General features: G+C 39.9%; 1 protein-coding gene across 4 annotated transcripts in view; it reads right to left on the bottom strand.

Annotated features, from left to right (window-relative positions):
* Positions 1-5,249: 5,249 nt before the first annotated feature.
* Positions 5,250-24,350, bottom strand: part of grin1b (glutamate receptor, ionotropic, N-methyl D-aspartate 1b) — a 53,208-nt gene continuing 34,107 nt past the window's right edge. For 2 of the 4 annotated variants that reach the window (XM_035786399.2, XM_035786400.2), the window contains 7 exons: positions 24,063-24,211; positions 19,204-19,361; positions 18,817-18,978; positions 18,434-18,543; positions 17,973-18,118; positions 14,037-14,147; positions 5,250-9,711 (listed from right to left, as the gene is read on the bottom strand). In XM_035786399.2, the coding sequence (XP_035642292.1) occupies positions 9,646-9,711; positions 14,037-14,147; positions 17,973-18,118; positions 18,434-18,543; positions 18,817-18,978; positions 19,204-19,361; positions 24,063-24,211 (902 nt within the window). In that variant the 3' untranslated portion in view covers positions 5,250-9,645. The remainder of the gene's footprint in view (positions 9,712-14,036; positions 14,148-17,972; positions 18,119-18,433; positions 18,544-18,816; positions 18,979-19,203; positions 19,362-24,062; positions 24,212-24,350) is intronic. The other 2 variants (XM_035786401.2, XM_035786402.2) reach the window with 1 other exon arrangement.

The raw sequence follows: 24,350 nt of genomic DNA, 5'->3' as shown, positions 1-24,350 counted from the left end.
CTCTTCTTATCATTACTGTCCTTTACTAGTGGTTTATTTGCAGCAATTTGTCCATGAAGGCCTGATTCCTGCTGTGTCCTCTGAACAGTTTATGGTGAAATGTGTCTGTTATTTGAACTTAGTGAAGCATTTATTTGGGGTGCAATCTGAGGTGCAAGTTAACTCTAATGAACTTATCCTCTGCAGCAGAGGTAATTCTGGGTCTTCCTTTCTTGTGGCGGTCCTCATGAGAGCCAGTTTCAACATGGCGCTTGATGGTTTTTGCGACAGGTTTTTGCCATAAAGGGGACTTGTTTTTTTAGCAAGTAGGGCTATCTTCTGTATACCAACCCTACCTTGTCACAACACAACTGATTGACTGACGCGTTAAAAAGGAAAGAAATTCCACAAATTAACTTTTTAACAAGGCACACATGTTAATTGAAATGCATTCCATTTGACTACCTCATGAAACTGGTTGAGAGAATGCCGAGAGTGTGCAAACCTGTCAAAGGCAAAGGGTGGCTACTTTGAAGAATATAAAAAATATTTCGATTATTTTTTATTTTATTATTTTGGTTACTGCATGATTCCATATGTGTTATTTCATCGTGTTGATGTCTTCACTATTATTTTACAATGGTGAAAATAGTAAAAATAAAGAAAAACCCTTGAATGAGTAGGTGTTTCCAAACTTTTGACTGGTTCTGTAAGTATTCACACCCCTGAGTCAATACTTTGTTGAAGCACCTGTGGCAGTGATTACAGCTGTGCGTCTTTCTGGGTAAGTCTCTAAGAGCTTTGCACACCTGGATTGTACAATATTTGCCCGTTATTCTTATAAAATATCTTCAAGCTCCGTCAAGTTGGTTGTTGATCATTGCTAGACATCCATTTTCACGTCTTGGCACAGATTTTCAAGCCAATTTAAGTCAAAACTGTAACTAGGCCACTCAGGAACATTCAATGTCATCTTGGTAAGCAACTCCAGTGTATATTTGGCCTTGTGTGTTAGGATATTGTCCTGCTGAGTGGTGAATTCGTCTCTGTGTCTATTGCAGACTGAACCAGGTTTTCCTTTAAGATTTGTGCTGTACTTAGTTTTATTCCGTTTCATTCATCCTAAAAAAAACTACCTAGTCCAAGCAGACTCATAACATGATGAAAATATGAAGAGTGGTACTCAGTTATGTGTAGTGTTGGATTTGCCCCAAACATAATGCTTTGCCCCAAACAAAGTACCTTTTTTGTAGTTTTACTTTAGTGCCTTATTGCAAACAGGATGCATGTTTTGCAATATTTGTATTCTGTACATGCTTCTATCTTTTCACTCTGTCAATTAGGTTAGTATTGTGGAGTAACTACAATGTTGTTGATCCATCCTCAGCATTCTATCACAGCCACTAAACTCTCTAACTGTTTTAAAGTCACCATTGGCCTGTATCTTTGCAGTGACTGGGTGTATTAATACACCATCCAAAGTGTAATTAATAACCTCACCATGCTCAAAGGGATATTCTTTTTTTTTTTACCCCCATCTAATAGGTGCCCTTCATTGCGAGGCATTGGAAACCCTCCCTGGTCTTTGTGTTTGAATCTGTGTTTGAAATTGACTGCTCGACTGATATACCTTACAGATGCAGTAACTGTATGTGTGGGGTACAGAGATGAGGTAGTCATTCAAAAATCATCTTTAACACTATTGCATACAGAGTGAGTCCATGCAACTTATCTGACTTTTACTCCTGAACTTATTTAGGCTTGTCATAATAAATGGGTTGAATACTTATTGACTCAAAACATTCCAGCTTTTCATTTTGAATTAATTTGTAAAAATGTCTAAAAACAAAATTCCACTTTGACATTATATGTGTAAGCCAATATTGTGTGAAGGCCACTGACACATCAATTGAATCCATTTTCAATTCAGGCTGTGAATACTTTCTGAAGGAACTGTATATTTTTGATCAATGGTTGTGTGGTGAAAGATGACTACAAACACAATTAATGCACAATAAAAGGTTTTGAACGTATGACTGTCTGTATGACTGTCTACGTTTTAACTGTTAACAGTTTCGAGTTTTGTACTAAGAGCTTTGAACATTCCCCACATACTTGTGAAAATAGTACCAAAGCAATTTAAAAAATTGTATTTACATTGTAAAAGATGTCTTCAATAATGACAGGTTTGATCACTCATGGGATATAAATTATGTAAATGTCATTGCCTACTGTGAAAACAGTTTAATGTACTTTAATTTACAGTGTTGTAGCATACTACATTCAAAGGTCAATTTTGAAATGTATCTTAACCTTTTTGCTATTGGATGAACTGGTTGTTAAAATAACTAAACTGAGAATATATTGTATCAGTATGTTGTGTTTTGAGGATGAAACCAATGTACTCATTATAGTTCACAGTACACGTATAATGAACAAAAAATATAAATGCAACATATAAAGTATTGGTCTCATGTTTAAGGAACAGAAATAAAAGATCCCAGGGATGTTTGTCAAATTTTGTGCACAAATTTGTTTACATTCCTGTTAGTGAGCATTTCTCTTTTGCCAAGATATTACAGGTGTGGCATATCAAGAAGCTGATTAAACGGCATGATCCTTACACAGATGCACCTTGTGCTGCGGACAATAAATGACCACTCTAAAATATGCAGTTTGGTCACATGACCCAATGCTATACAGTGGGGCAAAAAAGTATTTAGTCAGCCACCAATTGTGCAAGTTCTCCCACTTAAAAAGATGAGAGAGGCCTGTAATTTTCATCATAGGTACACTTCAACTATGACAGACAAAGTGAGAGATTTTTTTTTATTTTGTCCCATTCCTCCATGCAGATCTGCTCTAGATCTCATCTAGAGCAGTGATGTTTTGGGGCTGTTGCTGGGCAACACAGACTTTCAACTCCCTCCAAAGATTTTCTATGCAGTAGAGATCTGGAGACTGGCTAGGCCACTGAAATGCCTTGAAATGCTTCTTACGAAGCCACTCCTTCGTTGCCCGGGCGGTGTGTTTGGGATCATTGTCATGCTGAAAGACCCAGCCACGTTTCATCTTCAATGCCCTTGCTGATGGAAGGAGGTTTTCACTCAAAATCTCACGATACATGGCCCCATTCATTCTTTCCTTTACACGGATCAGTCGTCCTGGTCCCTTTGCAGAAAAACAGCTCCAAAGCATGATGTTTCCACCCCCATGCTTCACAGTAGGTATAGTGTTCTTTGGATGCAACTCAGCATTCTTTGTCCTCCAAACACGACGAGTTGAGTTTTTACCAAAAAGTTATATTTTGGTTTCATCTGACCATATGACATTCTCCCAATATTCTTCTGGATCATCCAAATGCTCTCTAGCAAACTTCAGACAGACCTGAACATGTACTGGCTTAAGCAGGGGGACACATCTGGCACTGCAGGATTTGAGTCCCTGGCGGCGTAGTGTGTTACTGATGGTAGGCTTTGTTACTTTGGTCCCAGCTCTCTGCAGGTCATTCACTAGGTCCCCCCGTGTGGTTCTGGGATTTTTGCTCACCTTTCTTGTGATCATTTTGACCCTACGGGGTGAGATTTTGCGTGGAGCCCCAGATCGAGGGAGATTATCAGTGGTCTTGTATGTCTTCCATTTCCTAATAATTGCTCCCACAGTTGATTTCTTCAAACCAAGCTGCTTACCTATTGCAGATTCAGTCTTCCCAGCCTGGTGCAGGTCTACAATTTTGTTTCTGGTGTCCTTTGACAGCTCTTTGGTCTTGGCCATAGTAGAGTTTGGAGTGTGACTGTTTGAGGTTGTGGACAGTTGTCTTTTATACTGATAACAAGTTCAAACAGGTGCCATTAATACAAGTAACGAGTGGAGGACAGAGGAGCCTCTTAAAGAAGAAGTTACAGGTCTTTGAGAGCCAGAAATCTTGCTTGTTTGTAGGTGACCAAATACTTATTTTCCACCATAATTTGCAAATAAAATCATTAAAAATCCTACAATGTGATTTTCTGGATTCTCTCATTCTCTCATTTTGGCTGTCATTGTTGAAGTGTACCTATGATGAAAATTACAGGCCTCTCTCGTCTTTTTAAGTGGGAGAACTTGCACAATTGGTGGCTGACTAAATACTTTTTTGCCCCATTGTATATATCTGAAGTTTTGAGGGAGGGTACAATTGGCATGCTGACTGCACGAATGTCCACCAGACCTGTTGCCAGATAATTTAATGTTCCTTTCTCTACCATAAGCAACATTGTTTTCGAGAATTTGGCTGTACTTCCAACCGGCCTCACAACCACAGACCACATGTAACTACACCAGCCCAGTACTTCCACATCCAGCTTCTTCACCTATGGGATCACCTGTGACCAGCCACCTGGTCAGCTGATGAAACTGAGCATTATTGCTGTCTGTAATAAAGCCCTTTTGTGAGGAAAAACTCATTCTGATTGGCTGGGCCTGGCTCCCCAGTGGGTGGGACTGACTCCCAAGTGGGTGGGCCTATGCCCTCCCAGGCCCACACATGGCTGCGCCCCTGCCCAATCATGTGAAATCCATAGATTAGGACCAAATTAATTTATTTAAATTGGCTGATTTCCTTAACTGAACTGTAAAATCGTTGAAATTGTTACATGATACAATTATATTTTTGTTCAGTGTACATTTTGGGTCAATGGCTGTGTGGTGAAAGACATCTACAAACAAAATGAATGCACAATGAAAGGTTTTGAATGTAAGACTGGCTGTATTACAGGTGTTACCAGTTTGGAGTTAAGAGTTTTGAAAATTCACCACATTCTTGTGAAAATAGTACCAAAGCAATAAAAAAAACATTAATGGAAACAGAGACCTACCCTTTGCGTGACACTGTGCGCAAAAGCGGACTCGCAACAAAATGGTGTGGTCAAACATTTTGTCAGCTCATGTGGAGACCTAAATGGTACTTCAGGTCAAAAAGCCGTTGAGGAGAATAAATCCGGTTTTAAAAACTGGACCTCCTCCATCCTTGGGAGCATCTTTGTTCAAACAACAATGAATTGAGTGAGTTTAATAGTTATAGCATATACCTTATCATTGCATCAATATAAGAAAATAGAAAGGCTATGTTAGCATTGCATCAATACCCACTCAATAGCAGTGTGTCCTTAGTTAACTAGTTCCTTTCCTGGAAAATGTCTTCCATAGGCCTACATGTAGATCTAGTGGGCTATATGCTACCTTTATTGTTTAGGCTACTCATCAAAAGTTTAATAAATTAAAGTGTGTCCAAATAGCATTTAATATATCAGACATTTTATTAGTACAACTGATTTCTATTACAAACAGATATTATAATGTATAGTCATTATTCACACAATATAGGAATGATATTCAAAGCACATTTGGTAGTGATTGATAGTTAAGTTATAGTAACTTACTATATCTTAAAGCCCTGCAAAATTGTAATTTTACATTAAAATAATTCGGAACTGTGTTGTTGAATATGTTTTGAGTCACCTGAAATGACAATTGAACACTTTACTCACAGTCTGTAATTCTATCACACAATCCAATGTAATCTGTTTTCCCAAGCATTGCAACTACTGAACTTCCTTGGCTAACAGAACAGACATTTTCACAGCCTAAATAAACCCAACTCTTTCGAGTTACAATTCCGAATAAACACTCTGTATTGAGAAATTAGATGATCAAATATTTCTACCTCAATTTAAACTTCATTAATAATTATTATACTTACATAATCATTTAGGTATATTTTCAGGATCCATGAGAACATTGACACAACCATAGCTAAACTTCCGATCTCTGGTTGATGGCTACATTGTTATAAGTAATAATTAATATATTTTCCCACATTATTTAACTTGAATGATAAATGGAACACCTATACAAAATTGAGCACGTCAATACTGAAACCATAATAAAAAATAAAAAAAATGATTCCAGACAGATCAATCCATGTCTCTCTCTAAAACCATCAACATTTCAAACGAGCCTATTGCACAAAAAACACATTTTCGGCTCATAAAATACAGGTATAGTAACAGTTACAGGTATATATTTCACATTCTTAATTTCTCACAATTATGAGCAAAGCCCTCATGTTGATTGTTTAAAGGCCCAGTGCAGTCAAAAACGTGATATATATATATATATATATCTCCACACCATGTGGTTGGAATAACACTGTGAAATTGTGAAAATTAAGATAATGTCCTTTTAGTGTAAGAGCTGTTTGAAAAGACTGCCTGAAATTTCAGCCTGTTTTGGTGGGATGGATGGAGTTTTGGCCTACCTGGGGACATCACCAGGCGGTAAATTAGTTAATAGACCAATAAGAAAGAGTTCCAGTTTTCCGCTCCCCACTCAGACCACTCCCAGACTGTCCTAGCTAAATTCTTGCTTGAGAAATTGCTCTAAGAAGCAATTTTTGTTTATTTTTAACAATTTTTAATTAAAACAATCACAGTATTGTAAGGTACTTAATTGTTACCCAGAAATGATTTGATATTGAGATAAAAACGGCTGCATTGGATCTTTAAGACAAAAGTGCTAAACAGTGTTTCAGATCTTGAGTCAGGAACATGCCAGGATACACTTGAGCTACTACACCGAAGGATCTCTGACAGGTTTTTGCAGGAAACAAACTTTTTACAATATATCATTTTTGCAATTAATCAATTTGCTATTGACAGACTAAATGTCGGTGTAAATGCAGTCTGGAAAATAGGAAAGGGTAAGAGTGAGGGATTTTATTAATCTAATCTCACATATAAAGCAAAAATACAGTGACATAGTGAAATATATTATTATATTATAAATACAAAGTAGTATTAATTTATAGGGTTAACCACACAGCTACAACAGCCATCTTAGCCGATTACCAGAACACCCCTAAGGTTGACAGAACATGATTATATATATATATATTTATATACACATATACATAATATACACACCACAATAATATATAAATCATTACAGGATATTTTGAGCCAAAGAGAGACAATCACTGTCAGTGCAGTTTAGGCTCAAAACATCCAGAAATCATGTACACGTCACAATATCCTCAATAATGTCATGATATAAAAGAGACTATGTAGAGAGAATACATACAGTGTCTTCACAAAGTTTTCACACCCCTTGACTTTTTCCACGTTGTTGTGTTACAACCTGAATATAAAATTGATTACATTGAGATATTGTGTCACTGGACTACACAATATCCCATAATGTCAAAGCGGAATTATGTTTTTTATTTTATTTGACAAATTAAAGATAAATGATAAACTGACATTTCTTGAGTCAATAAGTATTCAACCCATTTGTTATAGCAAACCTAAATAAGTTCAGGAGCAAAAATGTGCTTAACAAGTCACATAAGTTGCATGGACTGTGTGCAATAATAGTGTTTAAGATTATTTTTGAATGACTACCTAATCTCTGTACCCCACACATACAATTATCGGTAAGGTACCTCAGTCGAGCAGTGAATTTCAAACACAGATTCAACCACAAAGACCAGGGAGGTTTTCTAATGCCCCACAAAGAAGGGCACCAATTGGTAGATGTTTTTTTTTAAGCAGACATAGAATATCCATTTGAGCATGAAGTTATTAATTACACTTTGGATAGTGTATCAATACACCCAGTCACTACAAAGGTACAGGCGTCCTTCCAAACTCAGTTGCCAGAGAGGAGGGAAACAACTCAGGGATTTCCCCATGAGGCCAATGGTGACTTTAAAACAGTTACAGAGTTTAATGGCTATGATAGGAGAAAAGTGAGGATGAATCAACCACATTGTAGTTACTCCACAATACTAGCCTAATTGACAGAGTGAAAATTAAGAAGCCTGTACAGAATTACAATATTCCAAAACATGCATCATGTTTGTCCTTAATACAAAGTGTTATGTTTTGGGGAAATCTAATACAACACATTATTGAGTACCACTCTCCATATTTTCAAGCATCGTGGTGGCTGCATCATGTTATGAGTATGCTTGTAATCGTTAAGGACTGGGGAGTTTTTCAGGATAAAAAAATAAACAAAAGGGAGCTTAAACACAGGCAAAATCCTAGAGGGAAACCTGGTTCAGTCTGCTTTCCACCAGACACGGGAGATTAATTCACCTTTCAACAGGACATTAACCCAAAACACAAGGCCAAATCTACACTGGAGCTGCTTACCAAGAAGACAGTGAATGTTCCTGAGTGGCCGAGTTACAGTTTTGACTTAAATCTACTTGAAAGTATATGGCAAGACCTGAAAATGGTTGTTCTAGCAATGATCAACAACCAATTTCACAGGGCTTGAAGAATTTTGAAAATAGTAATGTGCAAATGTTGCACAATCCAGGTGTGGAATGCTCTTAGAGACTTACCCAGAAAGACACCTAGCTGTAATCGCTGCCAAAGGTGCTTCAACAAAGTATTGACTCACGGGTGTGAATACTTATGGAAATTAGATATGTTTGTATTTCATTTACAATGCATTTGCAAAAATGTCTAAAAACATGTTTCACTTTGTCATTATGGGGTATTGTGTGTAGAGGGGTGAGAAATGTTTTTTAATCAATTTTGAATTCAGGCTGTAACAAGACAACATTTGGAATAAGGGGTATGAATACTTTCTGAAGGCACTATATAGGCTATATAGAGACTTGATGTTGACTGATAAATTGATTTGCATTAATGACCATGTAACACTGTCAAATCAACAATTGTAGAGAGCAATTTTCTTGAATGAACAACAACATAGCCTACAGCACTAGTGGTTACCAGTCTATTTCTGTTGATGGCAACTCCTTCACCGATGTCATGCCAAAGACGTTTGGCTCAGAAACATTAGTATTGTTGAATGCTGAGAATAGTCTGCCACGCAATCAATGCTGAGAGAATGAAGTAAATTAACACATAAAAGGGGCTAAGACATCTATAGCTAAAGAAAGGGATTGCAGCTGATACGAGTGCTACAATGGACAAAGTGTGCTTAACTCGGATTTACACTTAGATATTAGCATAGCTGTATGCTGCTAATTTATAAATTGACAACTTGTCCATTGTTATTGCCCCACACTACACCGCATTAGCTAATGCTAACAAAAACCTGTCGATAAATGTAACACAGGAAAACCTTACAATGTCAAATAGTTTTAACTACAGTATCTTACATGTCTAAGGTTCGTCTAAATAAGTGGAGGTAGTAAGACATTGACATCACAAAATACTCTTAAACATGATCTATGAAATCTATCGCTTATTGAAATCAGAAACACAGTGCATGACGATGTATTGCGAATGACATGATCAGAAAATTTATATATTTCTTGTTGTTTCACACGTAAAGTACACAACTACATGACTCTAGCAGGCAGATTATAAAAATAAACCTAAAGCTATCATTGTGCTGGGTCAGGCCTCTGTGTGGGAAAAAACAGGTGGTTTGGCTCAATTGTGAATTGGCACAGTTTGTCAGTGGGATGTCAGCTATCCAGTTCCTGCCTGTTGTGTTTGGTGGGGAATGAGCAGAACACATGTTCTATGTGGGTAGATAGAGAACAGGATGGGCAATGGCTCAGGTGGCGTAGCAGCAATGGACCAGCTTCTTTCTCCAAACCAGGATCCTCTCTCTCATTTCAGTCCTCTCATTTATCTCAATCTCTCACACCACCGTGCTGACAGAGGGGTCTGACAAGTTGAGCTGGCCTGTGATGTCCGTGGGATAAGGCTGCAGAGAGTATGGGAAGAATACAAAATAGAACAAATTATTTCATCTGTACTCACATCATATATATTCACGGTGCATACAACACAACAAATGTTATGTAACATGATTATGTCATACATTTCATCAAGTCCCCCCTCAAGGCAGTGTTTGCCTGTGATTCGGAATGGTTGTTTGGACAGATCAAGCTCAGCACCGCAGGGACCCTATGAACTGTGCATGCTGATCAATAAACAAAGCAAGGTCACAGATGTGAGACTAAGCTACAGTGTTGTTGCCAAGTAACTGGATTTTTTTCCCGCTGTATGGTATTGATTTATACAGAGACGTGTTGTCCCAGCCCATTTAGCATATTTTGCCTGCAAGTGTAATATGGATTTTCAAATGAATGCTAAATGTCATACCCTGACATTTTGGAGCACAGAACACAATTTATCATCAGTGTTGGGAAGAATTTTCAGTTTGGTGTTACAAAGGGTCTATGAAAGGGCCTATCCTCGGTTGCCATGGAAACTGACATGATAATATCCAGGCACGGATGTTTTTGTCCTGCTGTTAATTTCACCACGGATTACCAATTACCATTGTATAAAAGTGATTATAATGCTGTTGATGAAAGACATGAAGCTATTTATCATTCAAAACTACCACCACCTTAATAAAAAGTTTTATTGTGTCAAGTATTCTTGTTGTGACCAAGAAATCCTTAAAGGAAATGTAAAAAGTTGACATGATATTCCACGAAAATGAGATTGTACCAAGGGTACAACGTTGTGGAACGTTAAGATAGAGATAATCTACTGTATGTAGAATAAACATGCGTTTCTGACATGTAGAATAAGGAAACATCAGTTTTATTCATGGCATTTCTATCTGCGACGTTCAACAACATTTGACTACTGAGCATGTGTGACCTCATTGTTTCCAATGCCGTTACAATTTTAGGTACAGCTTCACATTCCGAATCATAGCTCACAGCACCTCCTGCCAACAGACAGGCGAACAGCATGACAACAGTCTACACCAGTGTTTCCCAACCCTGGTCCTCGTATACCCCAACAGTACACATTTTTAGTTTAACCCTGGACAAGCACACCTGATTCCACTTGTCAACTAATCATCAAGCCCTCAATAAGATGAATGAGGTGTGTTTGCCCAGGGCTACAACAACAATGTGTACTGTTGGGGGTACTCCAGGACCAGGGTTGGGAAGCACTGGTCTTCTCCACAACAACCAAGGAGGTGGAAAGAAGCAGTGTGGCATATGGTGTGGATACCGATACTCACAATCCGTTGAAATCCATTTATAAATAAACACTGATATAAAATAATAGGATGGTTACAACAAAAATAAATGGGTCAATTCCAATAAAAGTGTAGGATTTATTTTGTGGGTAGTTTTAGGCTACCTATTTTTATCACTAAATAATAATACAAAATTAATATAAAAATACAATTGGATTGATTGTCTACAGAGACAGGGCTCTGGAAGATTGACACACTGCTTTGGATGGCACAACCTGGAGGCAAAAAGTAAAACAAAATAAACCGTTTTTGAAATGACTAAAATGTTCAGCTGACAATACCAATGCTCAACGGACTGGAATACATTCCAATCCTCTGTCTAGACTTTGTAGCCTGGTGCTCCAAGTCTGTTTGTGCTTCAGCCAAGTAAGTCCCCTCTGAGTTCATCCATTGTCACACCAAACATGTATGGCATCACAAAGAGTTAGCTACAGCACACCAGGCTATTATAAAACTACATTCAGTATGAATCCTGCTACAGTAACCATATTTACAGTATTCATGTAACCATATACAGTTCCAGGACTCATGGAACGAACGTGTTGAGCTCTGGATAATCTAGTGTAGAAATGATTGTCATTAAATTACCAAGTATTCAACATAAAAACGTTTGTTTGAGATTTATCATCAGGACAATACGCAATCCACAATGACATAAATGGCATGCATATACAGTGCCTTGCAAAAGTATTCATCCCCCTTGGCGTTTTTCCTATTTTGTTGCATTACAACCTGTAATTTAAATGGATTTTTATTTAGATTTTATGTAATGGACATACACAAAATAGTCCAAATTGGTGAAGTGAAATTTAAAAAATTACTTGTTTCAGAAAATTCTAAAATAATAATAATTGAAAAGTGATGCGTGCTTATGTATTCACCCACTTTGCTATGAAGCCCCTAAATAAGATCTGGTGCAACCAATTACCTTCATAAGTCACATAATTAGGAACAAACTCCCTCACGACGCCAGGACAGCGGAGTCAATCACCACCTTCCGGAGACACCTGAAACCCCACCTCTTTAAGGAATACCTAGGATAGGATAAAGTAATCCTTCTTCCCCCCCCCCCCTTAAAAGATTTAGATGCACTATTGTAAAGTGGCTGTTCCACTGGATGTCATAAGGTGAATGCACCAATTTGTAAGTCGCTCTGGATAAGAGCGTCTGCTAAATGACTTAAATGTAAATGTAAATAAAGTCCACCTGTGCAATCTAAATGTCACATGATCTGTCACACGATCTCAGTATACATACACCTGTTCTGGAAGGCCCCAGATTCTGCAACACCACTAAGCAAGGGGCTCCACCAAGCAAGCGGCACCATGAAGAACAAGGAGCTCTCCAAACTGGTCCGGGACAAAGTTGTGGAGAAGTACAGATCAGGGTTGGGTTATAAAAAAATATCAGAAACTTTGAACATCCCACGAAGCACCAATAAATCCATTATTAAAAAATGGAAAGAATAGGACACCACAATAAACCTGCCATGAGACGGCTGCCCACCAAAACTCACAGACCAGGCAAGGAGGGCATTAATCAGAGAGGCAACAAAGAGACCAAAGATAACCCTGGAGGAGCTGCAAAGCTCCACAGCAGAGATTGAAGTATCTGTCCATAGGACCACTTTAAGCCATACACTCCACAGAGCTGGGCTTTACAGAAAAGTGGCCAGAAAAAAGGCCATTGCTTAAAGAAAAAATAAAGGCATGTGGGAGACTCACCAAACATATGGAATAAGGTACTCTGGTCAGATGAGACTAGAATTGAGCTTTTTGGCCATCAAGGAAAACGCTATGTCTGGAGCAAACCCAACACCTATCACCCAGAGAACACCCTCCCCACAGTGAAGCATGGTAGTGGCAGCATCATACTGTTGGGATGTTTTTCATCGGCAGGGACTGGGAAACTGGTCAGAATTGAAGGAATGATAAATAGAGGGAAAATCTTGAGGGAAACCTGTTTCAGTCTTCCAGAGATTTGAGACTGGGACGGAGGTTCACTTTCCAGCAGGAAAATGACCCTAAGCATAAGTGGTTTAAGGGGAAACATTTTGGAATGGCTCAAGTGGTTTAAGGGGAAACATTTTGGAATGGCCTATTCAAAGACCAGTCCTCAATCTAATTGAGAATCTGTGGTATGACTTAAAGATTGCTGTGCACAGGTACAACCCATCCAACTTGAACTTTTCTTTGAAGAATGTACAAAAATCCCAGTGGCTTGTTGTGTCAAGCTTATAGAGACATACCCCAAGACACTTGCAGCTGTAATTGCTGCAAAAGGTGGCTCTACAAAGTATTGGCTTTGGGGGGAGGCAACAAAATAGGAAAAATGCCAAGGGGAGTGAATATTTTCGTAAGCCACTGTATTATATTATATCTCTTTTCATTCCCAGCAGCATTTGTTGATTGAAACACTACAAGTAAATATTGCTTGGTCAAACACACTTGACAGGAGATCCCTTAAAATGGAAAGTCTGTGGAAAGAAAAGAGAACGTAAAGTCTGTTACCCGGTGCATTTGGCTTTTTCTTGGCCATTATTTTTGTAATGAAAGGAAAAAAACACACAAAATATGACACACACAAAGGAAGGTGCAGCACAGACCAATCAGTGAAAGGAGACAAACACACATACACAACTAAAAAGGAGAGCACAAACCAAAATGGTGTCTAGTTTAGCCACAGGAGAAAGACCAGCATAAGGACTAGCTCTTGTATCCCTTTGCATAGTAGTCATTAAAAACACATTTTTTTTATCAAAGAAAACGAAAGCCCTTAGCTTCAGACTGCCTACTCATGCTCATATCGATTTCCTTCTTTTGGTGTTGGAAAAATGTCTGGATGGTTTATCGATGACTGACTGACAGACACGTGGCCATGACTGTAACTCCATGTGTGAGGGTGACTGACACGAGCCTGGAATGAAACGTTTTGTGAGAAGAGATGACAGAAGAGAGAGAAAAAAGGATGAGGTAAAGGAAGAGAGGAAGAGAGAGAGGGTGTAATTTCCTTCAACTCCTTACCGTGTCTTTGGAGGACCTACGTCTCTTGATGTTGGAGGCCAGGTTGGTACTGATGGACCTAAAAGAGGTTTTCTGTTTGGAGTCAGGCTCTGCTCTATCACTTTTCCTATCCTAAAATAAATATATATGTAGAAACATTATTGGTGTTCCCTGATGAAGGAGTGTGTTTGGTCTCAGTGCCCCCCCCCCACACACACACACATTACTACATTACTGTACACCAAAACTGCAGAGTAACTTGCAGAGTAGTTACACTACTCTCTATTTCAATTACCAGCTTTAATATGGTCCAGTATCTCATGTCCACTTTCTGTCTATACCCAATGCCACGTGGACATATAAAGTATCCTATAATTGGAGCTGGGTTACTATTAAAATCTGGGTATATTTCTCCTGGCTACTTTTTGAGGACTGCCTCGGATGGCATGGCACAGTAAAATAAGAACCATCCATGGGGGGGGGGGGCTGGTTATACAATGATCAGTAAGATCATGGAAAAAATATGGACCGACTAATCAATAAACCATGTGAAATTCAACAAGGTCCCTTTGCGTTCTACCAACACTAGCATAATGGCATTTCTCCCACGGCAAAGGGAGCGATGAAGACTAAGAGGAGCAGGGGAAGTAGATTTTGGTAGTGGGTGTGACTTCAACCAGAAAACATGCAGTGCAGGAAAACCAAAAGGGATACAGTATGTAGAATGAGTGGTATGATGTCGAACCTATAGGCCAGCACTGTCCCACATGAACTTGTGTCTTCTTGGTGGCTATAATCCCCTAATAGTCCTTGACTCCTCAAAAAGCATGGACCAGGTCAATTCCACATAACAGAGAGTCTGATTATAAATAGCTAAATACTGTATATTGCTTTGTGATTTGGTTTAGATGTCTAAATCATTTGGAACATTCTTTTCTCGTTTTACCCTTTGAAACACAGTATATCAGTATATTCAAGAGATTATTACATCCAGGATATCAACAACAACAGTGAAATCATTGCAGAATCCCCCTTTACAATCTCCACAATTGTGTTCACCTCCTTTTCATTGCAACCTTCTCAGACCGTTCACCATTGAATGAGGTTTCTCAACAACACCGCCTTCATCAGAGGGCTGTCTGGAATCGTTTGAAATGCTAATACAGCCCGCGGACAGGCGACTAGTCATGCATTTCAAATATGGGGAGAAATGTAGTTGGTCGAAAAGCATACAGTATATGTAGTGCACCTGAAATTAGGGCACGTTTTTCACTGGTGCCTGATGTTCGTCTGCCATTATTGTTGTTTAAATATGGACATGTACACCCTTCATACATATGGCTTAGAGTATAAATCACACATAAATCAATAATACATCATTCAGTCCAAAGCAGGGCATCCATCTTTTAACATAATGAGAATTTGTACAGTATTCATTTGACCTTACAACAACACACAGTGGCCCAGTGGATATGTCCCAGCACAAATATTAGCCGGCCTTGCTTGTGTTTTTTGCCTTCCATAGAAAACAATACCGAATACAACATCTAAAGGAGATCTATTTAGACTTGTTTACCTCACGGCTCAGTAGTCATAAAGAACAAGACAATTTGTCAAAGCTTCAAAGAGCAGTAAGTGCTCTCTCCGTTGAACTGAACAAGGAAATGCTTTTACTGTTGTCACAGCCTGATCTATTTCACTTGTCCTTGTGTTTGTATCCACCCCCCTCCAGGTGTCGCCCATCTTCCCCACTTATCCCCTGGGTATTTATACTTGTGTTTTCTGTCTGTCTGTGCCTGTTCGTCTTGTTTATTCAAGCCGACCAGCGTTTTGTGTCTCAGCTCCTGCTTTTTCCAGTCTCTCTTTTCTCGCCCTCCTGGTTTGACCCCTGCCTGTCCTGACTCCGAGCCCGTCTGCCTGACCTTGAGCCTGCCTGCCGTCCTGCACCTTTGTCCCTACTCTGGATTATCGACCCCTGCCTGCCTTGACCCATTGTTTGCCTGCCCCTGATGTTACAATAACACAGTCTACACTTGGGTCTTACCTGAAGCCTGATAACTGTACTATTGTAATTGGGGGCCCTATAGTAATGGCCCTATGGCTGATAGTGTGTGGGAGTGCCCGACCCAATGTTATGGCCTCTGGCATAAGCAGGCGAAGACTTGCAGCAAAATTCACCTCTTTGTTGTCCATTGAGATAGAAAATACTTCAAATGAAACTGCTATTTTTATTATCTTCCCCAAACAGCTTGCATCAGTCTAAACAATCTGTCAACACTGAAAATCAAGTTTATTTTGGTGAGAAGTTATACACAGGCATCTAATGTTGGTGCCCCCACCTCTTTAAGGAATACCTAGGATAGGATAAGTAATCCTTCTCACCCCCCCTAAAAGATTTAGATGCACTATTGTAAAGTGGCTGTTCCACTGGATGTCATAGGTGAATGCACCAATTTGTAAGTCGCTCTGGATAAGAGCGTCTGCTAAATGACTTAAATGTAAATGACAGAAAGTTAAAGGACCTACAAAGCTAAACAACCACTAGCTTTGGTCCCATCGCAAAATGACAACAAGTTGCTTCTGGTCTGCAACTACTAGAGAAAAGCACACTAACGCTTTGGACCAGAGAACATTTTCATGAAATGAGATTCACATTAGCTGGTCCCACTTGACAGAATCATCAACGTAAATTAAGAAATATATAGCTCAAGTTCAACCTTCACATTTTACAACCAATTAGACCATGTTTAGAAAAAAAAGGTTTCTCTAAACTGTTGGAGGGTTTAATCAGTGGCTGGGAGCATTGCATGCTACTACAGAGTCTTATATGGCTTGTTTTGTTTGGCTTGAGTTGGGTCGCTGATTACCAGTACATAGTACCGGCACCTTGAATATCGGCTTAAAAAAATATTATGAGCACTGGCACCTATTTCAGATCCACTTCAAGCACTGGCTTGTACAATATGGATTATATGGTGTGTCAACCAAAGCTAGCCCGCTAAGCCTTTCAAGACACAATAGGCCAAAGCTCTGTTACTTTCCGATCCCCCTTTACAAACAGTACATGGACATGATGTGCGTCAAGAGAGACCATTGATCAGGAGATGCTTGGCTGCCACCCGTTGAGCTATTCAGTAGCCTAGCCCTTTAGTGAGAGAGCCGGGCCCAGTGTGCATCTGGCTGACTGTACAGCAACATCAGAGCTTCCTGGTGCCCCACTGCACTCACCCGGGGTGCACTCCCCCGGTGTACCCCCCCACTGCACTCCCCCACTCTGCCCTTCACAGAGAGAGAGGGGTGGGGGAAGGGGGTCATCGTACCCTCCAGGCAGGGGACCGGTCGTGTCCTTGAGCGCTCAGACACAGCAGCAGCAGACGAGGATAATGAAATCAGTCCTTTCACAGACGCTGGGGAGTGTGCTGTACGTATGCATGTGGAGCTGCAAATATCCTCACAGCTGTTTGTTACATTCATGTTTTGGGAGGGATTTGGAGTGCAAAAAAACATGGATCTCTCATTATAAGTCATTTCCAAATTTAGAGAAGTAGTATGCAGCCAGCTCAATTTCTATAATAATGTAGTACACCCAACTAGCTCTGTGGAAGGTTATAATTTAACTTTTTCTAATCCTGTCCATATGAATCACTCACCAATGAATCACTCGCGGTTACCTGCGACAATTTCAAAATACATGGAAAAGGGGTAGAATAATTACTGAATTGGCGAAGGCAAAGAATTTACTTAGATTTCAACAACAGACTGACTATAAGTCTATCCCCAGTGAAGTTTATTATTATTTTTTTTTTTACAACCGCTGACCGGATTTACTAAGATCCCCACTGGCCGCTCTAGATCCAGATGCGGCTTGCGAGTTGCGAGTTTGAGACCCTACTCTACAGGATGTTGTCTGATGTGCTGCCCTGCTGGGGCCTGTGTGTGAAGACGGGCAGATCATACCTGTAGGTTCTTCCTCCACACGTTGACCGCAGCGAAGGCCAGCTGCATCTGCTTCCTGCGGGCATCTTTGTGGCGCTTATACGCAATCTCAATAAAGATGAGGAAGATTCCAGCAACAATACCCCCAGCAACCAACATGAACACACCTGTTAGGAGACAATTTGGACATGCCAACCTGTTATTTTACTGCCTGCGGTGCACAGGACATACTATTATCCCAAGTCACCAGCGGCCACTGCATCCTCCATGGAGAACCATTTTGAGCACAATGAACCTAATGAAAACAATCTGTCAAACTTCTGCAGATTAAGAAATACCTTCACACCAATTTGAATACCTACACACCTGCTATAGACTAACGTTCTGGCTCAGGGGGGGCTACTTCCTTACACACCAGTTTACTATTTGCATTTCCTCTCATTTCTGTATCATTATGGACTAAATTGGAGAACCGTACATACCTGCCATGTTCTCAAAAGTGAGGGTGGCCGGGGCATTACTCCTGGAGTCACACTCCTGGTATCTCACCCAGGTTTTATCTAGTTCCTCCATGAACCCATTCTCATGAGAGCTGTTATGGGAGAAGAGCCAGATCATACTTTAGGTTAGGTCTCAAACAGTAAATACTGATACAATACATAGAATATACTATGGGGTGGTTTCCTGGACACACATTAGGCTTAGTGCTGGACTAAAAAGCTACAGTATTTCAATGGAGACTCTCCATTGACCATGCTTTTTAGTCTAGGACCAGGCTTAATCTGTGTCCAGGAAACCACCCTTATTATAAAATTGTATGGTAGCATGTTGCTTCAATAGTATCTTGTTGCTGGCCAATATTCACCTAAGAATGGACAGGGAAACGTTTTGCTTCCAAGGGCTGTCCTTCCGCATGCCTATGCCGAAGCCGGAGCGGAAGAACAGCTCTCCCGTTGTCACCAAGTCACACTTCTGTGATGCCTCAAACTCCAGGACGGCAGAGTCCCAGATGAACGCGTGCAGTTTGCTGAGGGAGGGACAAGGACAACAGGGAAGAGGAGGAGTGGAACGAATGAGTGTATGAAAATGCACACTAGATAACCACATCATGTCATTATTGTCTTCCTCTCACTATTGCTCACCTGGGATAGCATAAATACTGTACATTCAGCATTATGGCCTCCCCCATTGGAATTTTCAGAGTATTAAACCCCCACCCTCATCCCCTGGTGCTACCCCAGCTGTTGCTCACTTGTCGCGCACAGCTTGGATGGCCTCAGCAGCGCTTTCGTAGTTGTGCTTCTCCATGTGGCGGTACATGGTGCTCAACTCCACTTGGCGCCGGAAGTAGATGTCCACCGAACTCTGCTTCACTGTGGCGTAGATGAACTTGTCTGATGGGTTTCGCAGCTGAGACACAGAGACACAAACAGAGGCACAGCAGTCAGTCATCCTCCATGACTGTCCTTTACATAAGCTTTCACCCATAAAATATCTGCACTCAATGAATGTTGCTGTTGCTTATTTCCCCAGAATACCATCAGCATTTCTTATCATTTTAAATTCATCTCAATCTTTCATTGATCCTAGGTGCATCAGGTGCATCTATTTTTTATATGTGTGTCTTTGTAATCACTGATGATGCTTGTGGTGATTTAAACATTTTCCCAAGTTGGGATCAATAAAGTACTACTACTACTCTACTCTACACTCCCTATACTGCAGACTTTCAATAATAGCTTTTCACCCAAGGTCTATTTGGGCCCTCTCTAAGAGTTCCAGTTACCAAGAAGACTAAAATGAACTGAGAAGACAGAGACGATTTAGCGAAAGACCGCCATCTTGTTAGCCTTAACTCCAATGGGAATGCTAACCGTTCATTTTTAATAGGCAGCGTGGTGCATTCTGGGTCAAGGAGTGCATAAAAGAGAACAGGGGGTACACATGGGTTCGCACTGCTAAAATTGCATTGCATACAGTACTGTAATGCGGTAAAATACAGTATACCATTTATGTAGCATAAGCTTTCATACAAAGTGACAACAGTGAGTCCACATATTCTCATATGTGACCCAAGTGGGAGTCAAACCCACAACTCTACCGCTGCGAGAGCCACACTTTTTCGAACTGAGGCACGTACAGAAGAACTACAACAATACCATAATAATTAAATCAAACGCTGAATCTCAAATAGCCGCCTGTCCCTTTTTAATAGCAGGACAATGGCACACATTTCAGCAAATAAACCTGTTTCAAAAAAACACCGGTCTAAATAAATTGTTTACAAGGTTAACATGAATTACCATGAGTTGTTTACAAGGTTTAATGTTTGATTTGTTACAGTAAATAATTCAGTAATGACTCCATTTTTTGGGACAATAATCCTTTTTTATCGGCAGAAAGAAACTGCTAACCATTGGCTACTAACAGCTGACAACTGCTAGCTAACTGGCAAGCACAAAAACAGTCAACAACTTTGGGAGTACAGGCCCCAATAAATTGTCCGCCCCCTAATGGCGAAAGTAAAAACTCCTGAAGATTAACAGTCAAAGAGGAGAATAATGATTATGCTAAGGAAGTTTTTTATTTGAAATAAAGGCATACTAAGACAAAATAAATGTGATACAGTGTGTAAACTACACATTAGTGCAGGAAATGAACAAATGTAGAAAAATGCTGGAAGTGAATGCTGGAATTCAACAATGAAATATGCAAATGAGCAAAATATGCAAAATATGCATGAAATCAAATCAAATCAAATTGTATTTGTCACATACACATGGTTAGCAGATGTTAATGCGAGTGTAGCGAAATGCTTGTGCTTCTAGTTCCGACAATGCAGTAATAACCAACAAGTAATCTAGCTAACAATTCCAAAACTACTACCTTATAGACACAAGTGTAAGGGGATAAGAATATGTACATAAAGATATATGAGTGAGTGATGGTACAGAGCGGCATAGGCAAGATACAGTAGATGGTATTGAGTGCAGTATATACATATGAGATGAGTATGTAAACAAAGTGGCATAGTTAAAGTGGCTAGTGATACATGTATTACATAAAGATGCAGTAGATGATATAGAGTACAGTATATACATATACATATGAGATGAATAATGTAGGTTATGTAAACATTATATTAGGTAGCATTGTTTAAAGTGGCTAGTGATATATTTGACATCATTTCCCATCAATTCCCATTATTAAAGTGGCTGGAGTTGAGTCAGTGTGTTGGCAGCAGCCACTCAATGTTAGTGGTGGCTGTTTAACAGTCTGATGGCCTTGAGATAGAAGCTGTTAAGGAAATAGACGCCTGGCTCAAATAGAAGCCTGTCTTTAATAACCACCTGTTTAGTCCAGTGATTTAAGCAAATACTCTGGCTCTTCCTTTCCTTTCGCGATCCTCACGAGAGCCAGTTTCATCATAGCGCTTGATGGTTTTTGCGACTGCACATGAAGAAACTTTCAAAGTTCTTAACATTTTCCGGATTGAAAATAATGATGGACTGTTGTTTCTCTTTGCTTATTTGAGCTGTTCTTGCCATAAAATGGACTTGGTCTTTTACCAAATAGGGCTATCTTCTGTATACCACCCCTATCTTGTCACAACACAACTGATTGGCTCAAACACATTAAGGAAAGACATACCACAAGTTAACTTTTAACAATGCACACCTGTTAATTGAAATCCATTCCAGGTGACTACCTCATGAAGCTGGTTGAGAGAATGCCAAGGGTGTGCAAAGCTGCTATCAAGGCTTGGGTGGCTACTTTGAAGAATCTCAAATATAAAATATATTTTTGATTAGTTTAACACTTTTTTTGGTCACTATATGATTCCATATGTGTAATTCATAGTTTTGATGTATTCACTATAATTCTACAATGTAGAAAATAGTACAAATAAAGAAAAATCCTGGAATGAGTAGGTGTATATTAAATACTGTATATTATTTAGTATATGTAAAGACAAGATTAAATCAAGAATAGTCTGATGGGTGACAATATTAGCCTATCAACTGTGAATTATATATTTACCGGGAAATTTGAGGCATTATCAAGTGCTTGTTAAATTGTGAATGAGAGACTGATCAAGTGTGTCCAGACTGTGCAAAAAACTAAGCAGAGCTCATGCTTTTAATGCAACTTTTTTCAAACCATCAATCAGGCAAGTGCACAGATAGGGCTCTACCTGTGCACATGCCCCTTTTCCCTTCCAGGCTCTAAAGCAACCTTTTGTTTTGGTTATTTGGTATTTTTGAAAGGTCTGTGCACGGCCGAGTACAATACAATACTGTAAAATTAATGATAAAAAATACGAAGATGTATGATTGCCATCCTCATGAGCTGACCACCCTCCCTAAGGCCAAGGATGTGGCATGCAATGACACCAATCCAGACCAAATGCAGGCTTGAACAGAAAAACAGGCTTGATGCAAACGAATGCCTGCTAAACATTATGGTACTTTCATTTATTTAAGTTGATTACGGTACACTTATACTAGGTTTACCAAACATTAGGAACACCTTCCTAGGGAAGCTGGCTCATGTTGACTCCAATGCGTCCCATAATTGTGGCAAGTTGGCTGGATGTACTTTGGGTGGTGGACCATACACACAGGATACTGTTGAGCGTGAAAAACCCAGCAGCGTTGCAGTTCTTGACACAAACCGGTGTGCCTGGTTCTTAATGTTTTGTATACTCAGTGTATGTTGTAATTAAATCTGAACAATGCATAAATATTGATGCAAAAGTAGCTAAGATGGGGTGAGGTCTGTCCATAATAAAGCGCTGTTCTGCCTTCATAAGAAATGCTATCAACAAAGCAGATCCTACAGGCCCTAGTTTTGTCACACCTGGACTACTGCCCAGTCGGGTGGTCAGGTGCAACAAAGAGGGACTTAGGAAAATTGCAATTGGCCCAGAACAGGGCAGCTCAGCTGGCCCTTAAATGTATATGGAGTGCTATGTTGAATGCACAGAGCTGTCTGTTTGAACTACTAGCACACAGCTCAGATACCCACGCATGCCCCACAAAACATGCCACCAGAGGTCTCTTCACAGGCCCCAAGTTCCGAGCAGACTATGAGAGGAGCACAGTACTAAATAGAGCCATGAGTACATGGAACTCTATTCTACTTCAAATAACTAATGCAAGCAGTAAAATCAGATTTAAAAAACAGATAAAAATACACCTTATGGAACAGCGGGGACTGTGAAGACACACATGATAAAATACGCACTATACACACACGTACTCATGGATTTTGTGTTTGGATTTTGTGTTTGACATGTGGTAGTAGAGCAGTGGCCTGAGGGCACACAGCATGTGTTGTGAAATCTGTTTTTAATTGTATATAACTGCCTTAATGTTGCTGGACCCAAGGAAGAGCTAATCAGAGTCTACAGTGCCTTTCGAAAGCATTCAGACCCCTTGACTTTTTCAAAACTTTGTTACATTACAGCCTTATTCTAAAAAAAAATGTAAATGTAATCCTCCACAATCTACACACAATACACCATAATGACAAAGTGAAAACAGATTTAGATTTATTTTTGCTAATTTATTATTATTTTTAAACAGAAATACCTGATTTACATAGGTATTTTCCGACCCTTTGCTATGAGACTCAGATGCATCCTGTTTCCATTGATCATCCATTTTTCTACAACTTGATTGGAGTCCACCCCTGGTAAATTCAATTGATTGGACATGATTTGGCACACACCTGTCTGTATAAGGTCCCACCGTTGACAAAAACCAAGCCAGGAGGTCGAAGGAATTGTCCGTAGAGCTCCGAGACAGGATTGTGTCTAGGCACAGATCTGGGGAAAGGTACCAAAACATTTTGCTCCAGCATTGAAGGTCCCCAAGAACACAGTGGCCTCCATCATTCTTAAATGGAAGAAGTTTGGAACCACCAAGACTCTGGCCACTCGGCCGAGAGCTGGCCACTCGGCCAAACTGAGCAATTGGGGGAGAAGGGCCTTTTTAACCTGCATGTCGTGATCTCGTTTGGTGTGTGGGGGGGGCAAAATAAATGTATGCACGATAGCGCACGCACACAGCCGGTTTGGGTTCCATGTTAGTTTGTGTGTGTGCTCACCCTGGGGTCATTGATGCCGGTGATGCGCTCCTCAGGCCGGTCCAACACTAGGAAGGCTGCCAGATTGGCTGTGTAGGATGCCACAATGATCATGGCAAATCCAGCCCACACCATACCTAAGATCCTTGCTGAAAAGCTCCGGGGTGCTCCTACAAACACAATCACAAACACAAACATAGTCACTCAGTTAACAGCAGCCAATTTCAATGTCCACTTGAATAGGTAGTCTACAAAGATCCTATTGAATTACTATATACTGTATGTTTCTATTAATAAATTACAATATTC

This window comes from Oncorhynchus keta, chromosome 14 (assembly GCF_023373465.1).
Source record: "Oncorhynchus keta strain PuntledgeMale-10-30-2019 chromosome 14, Oket_V2, whole genome shotgun sequence".
Lineage (NCBI taxonomy): Eukaryota > Metazoa > Chordata > Actinopteri > Salmoniformes > Salmonidae > Oncorhynchus > Oncorhynchus keta.
Note: the sequence above shows the minus strand (reverse complement) of the source record. Positions and strands in the feature narration are given on the sequence as shown.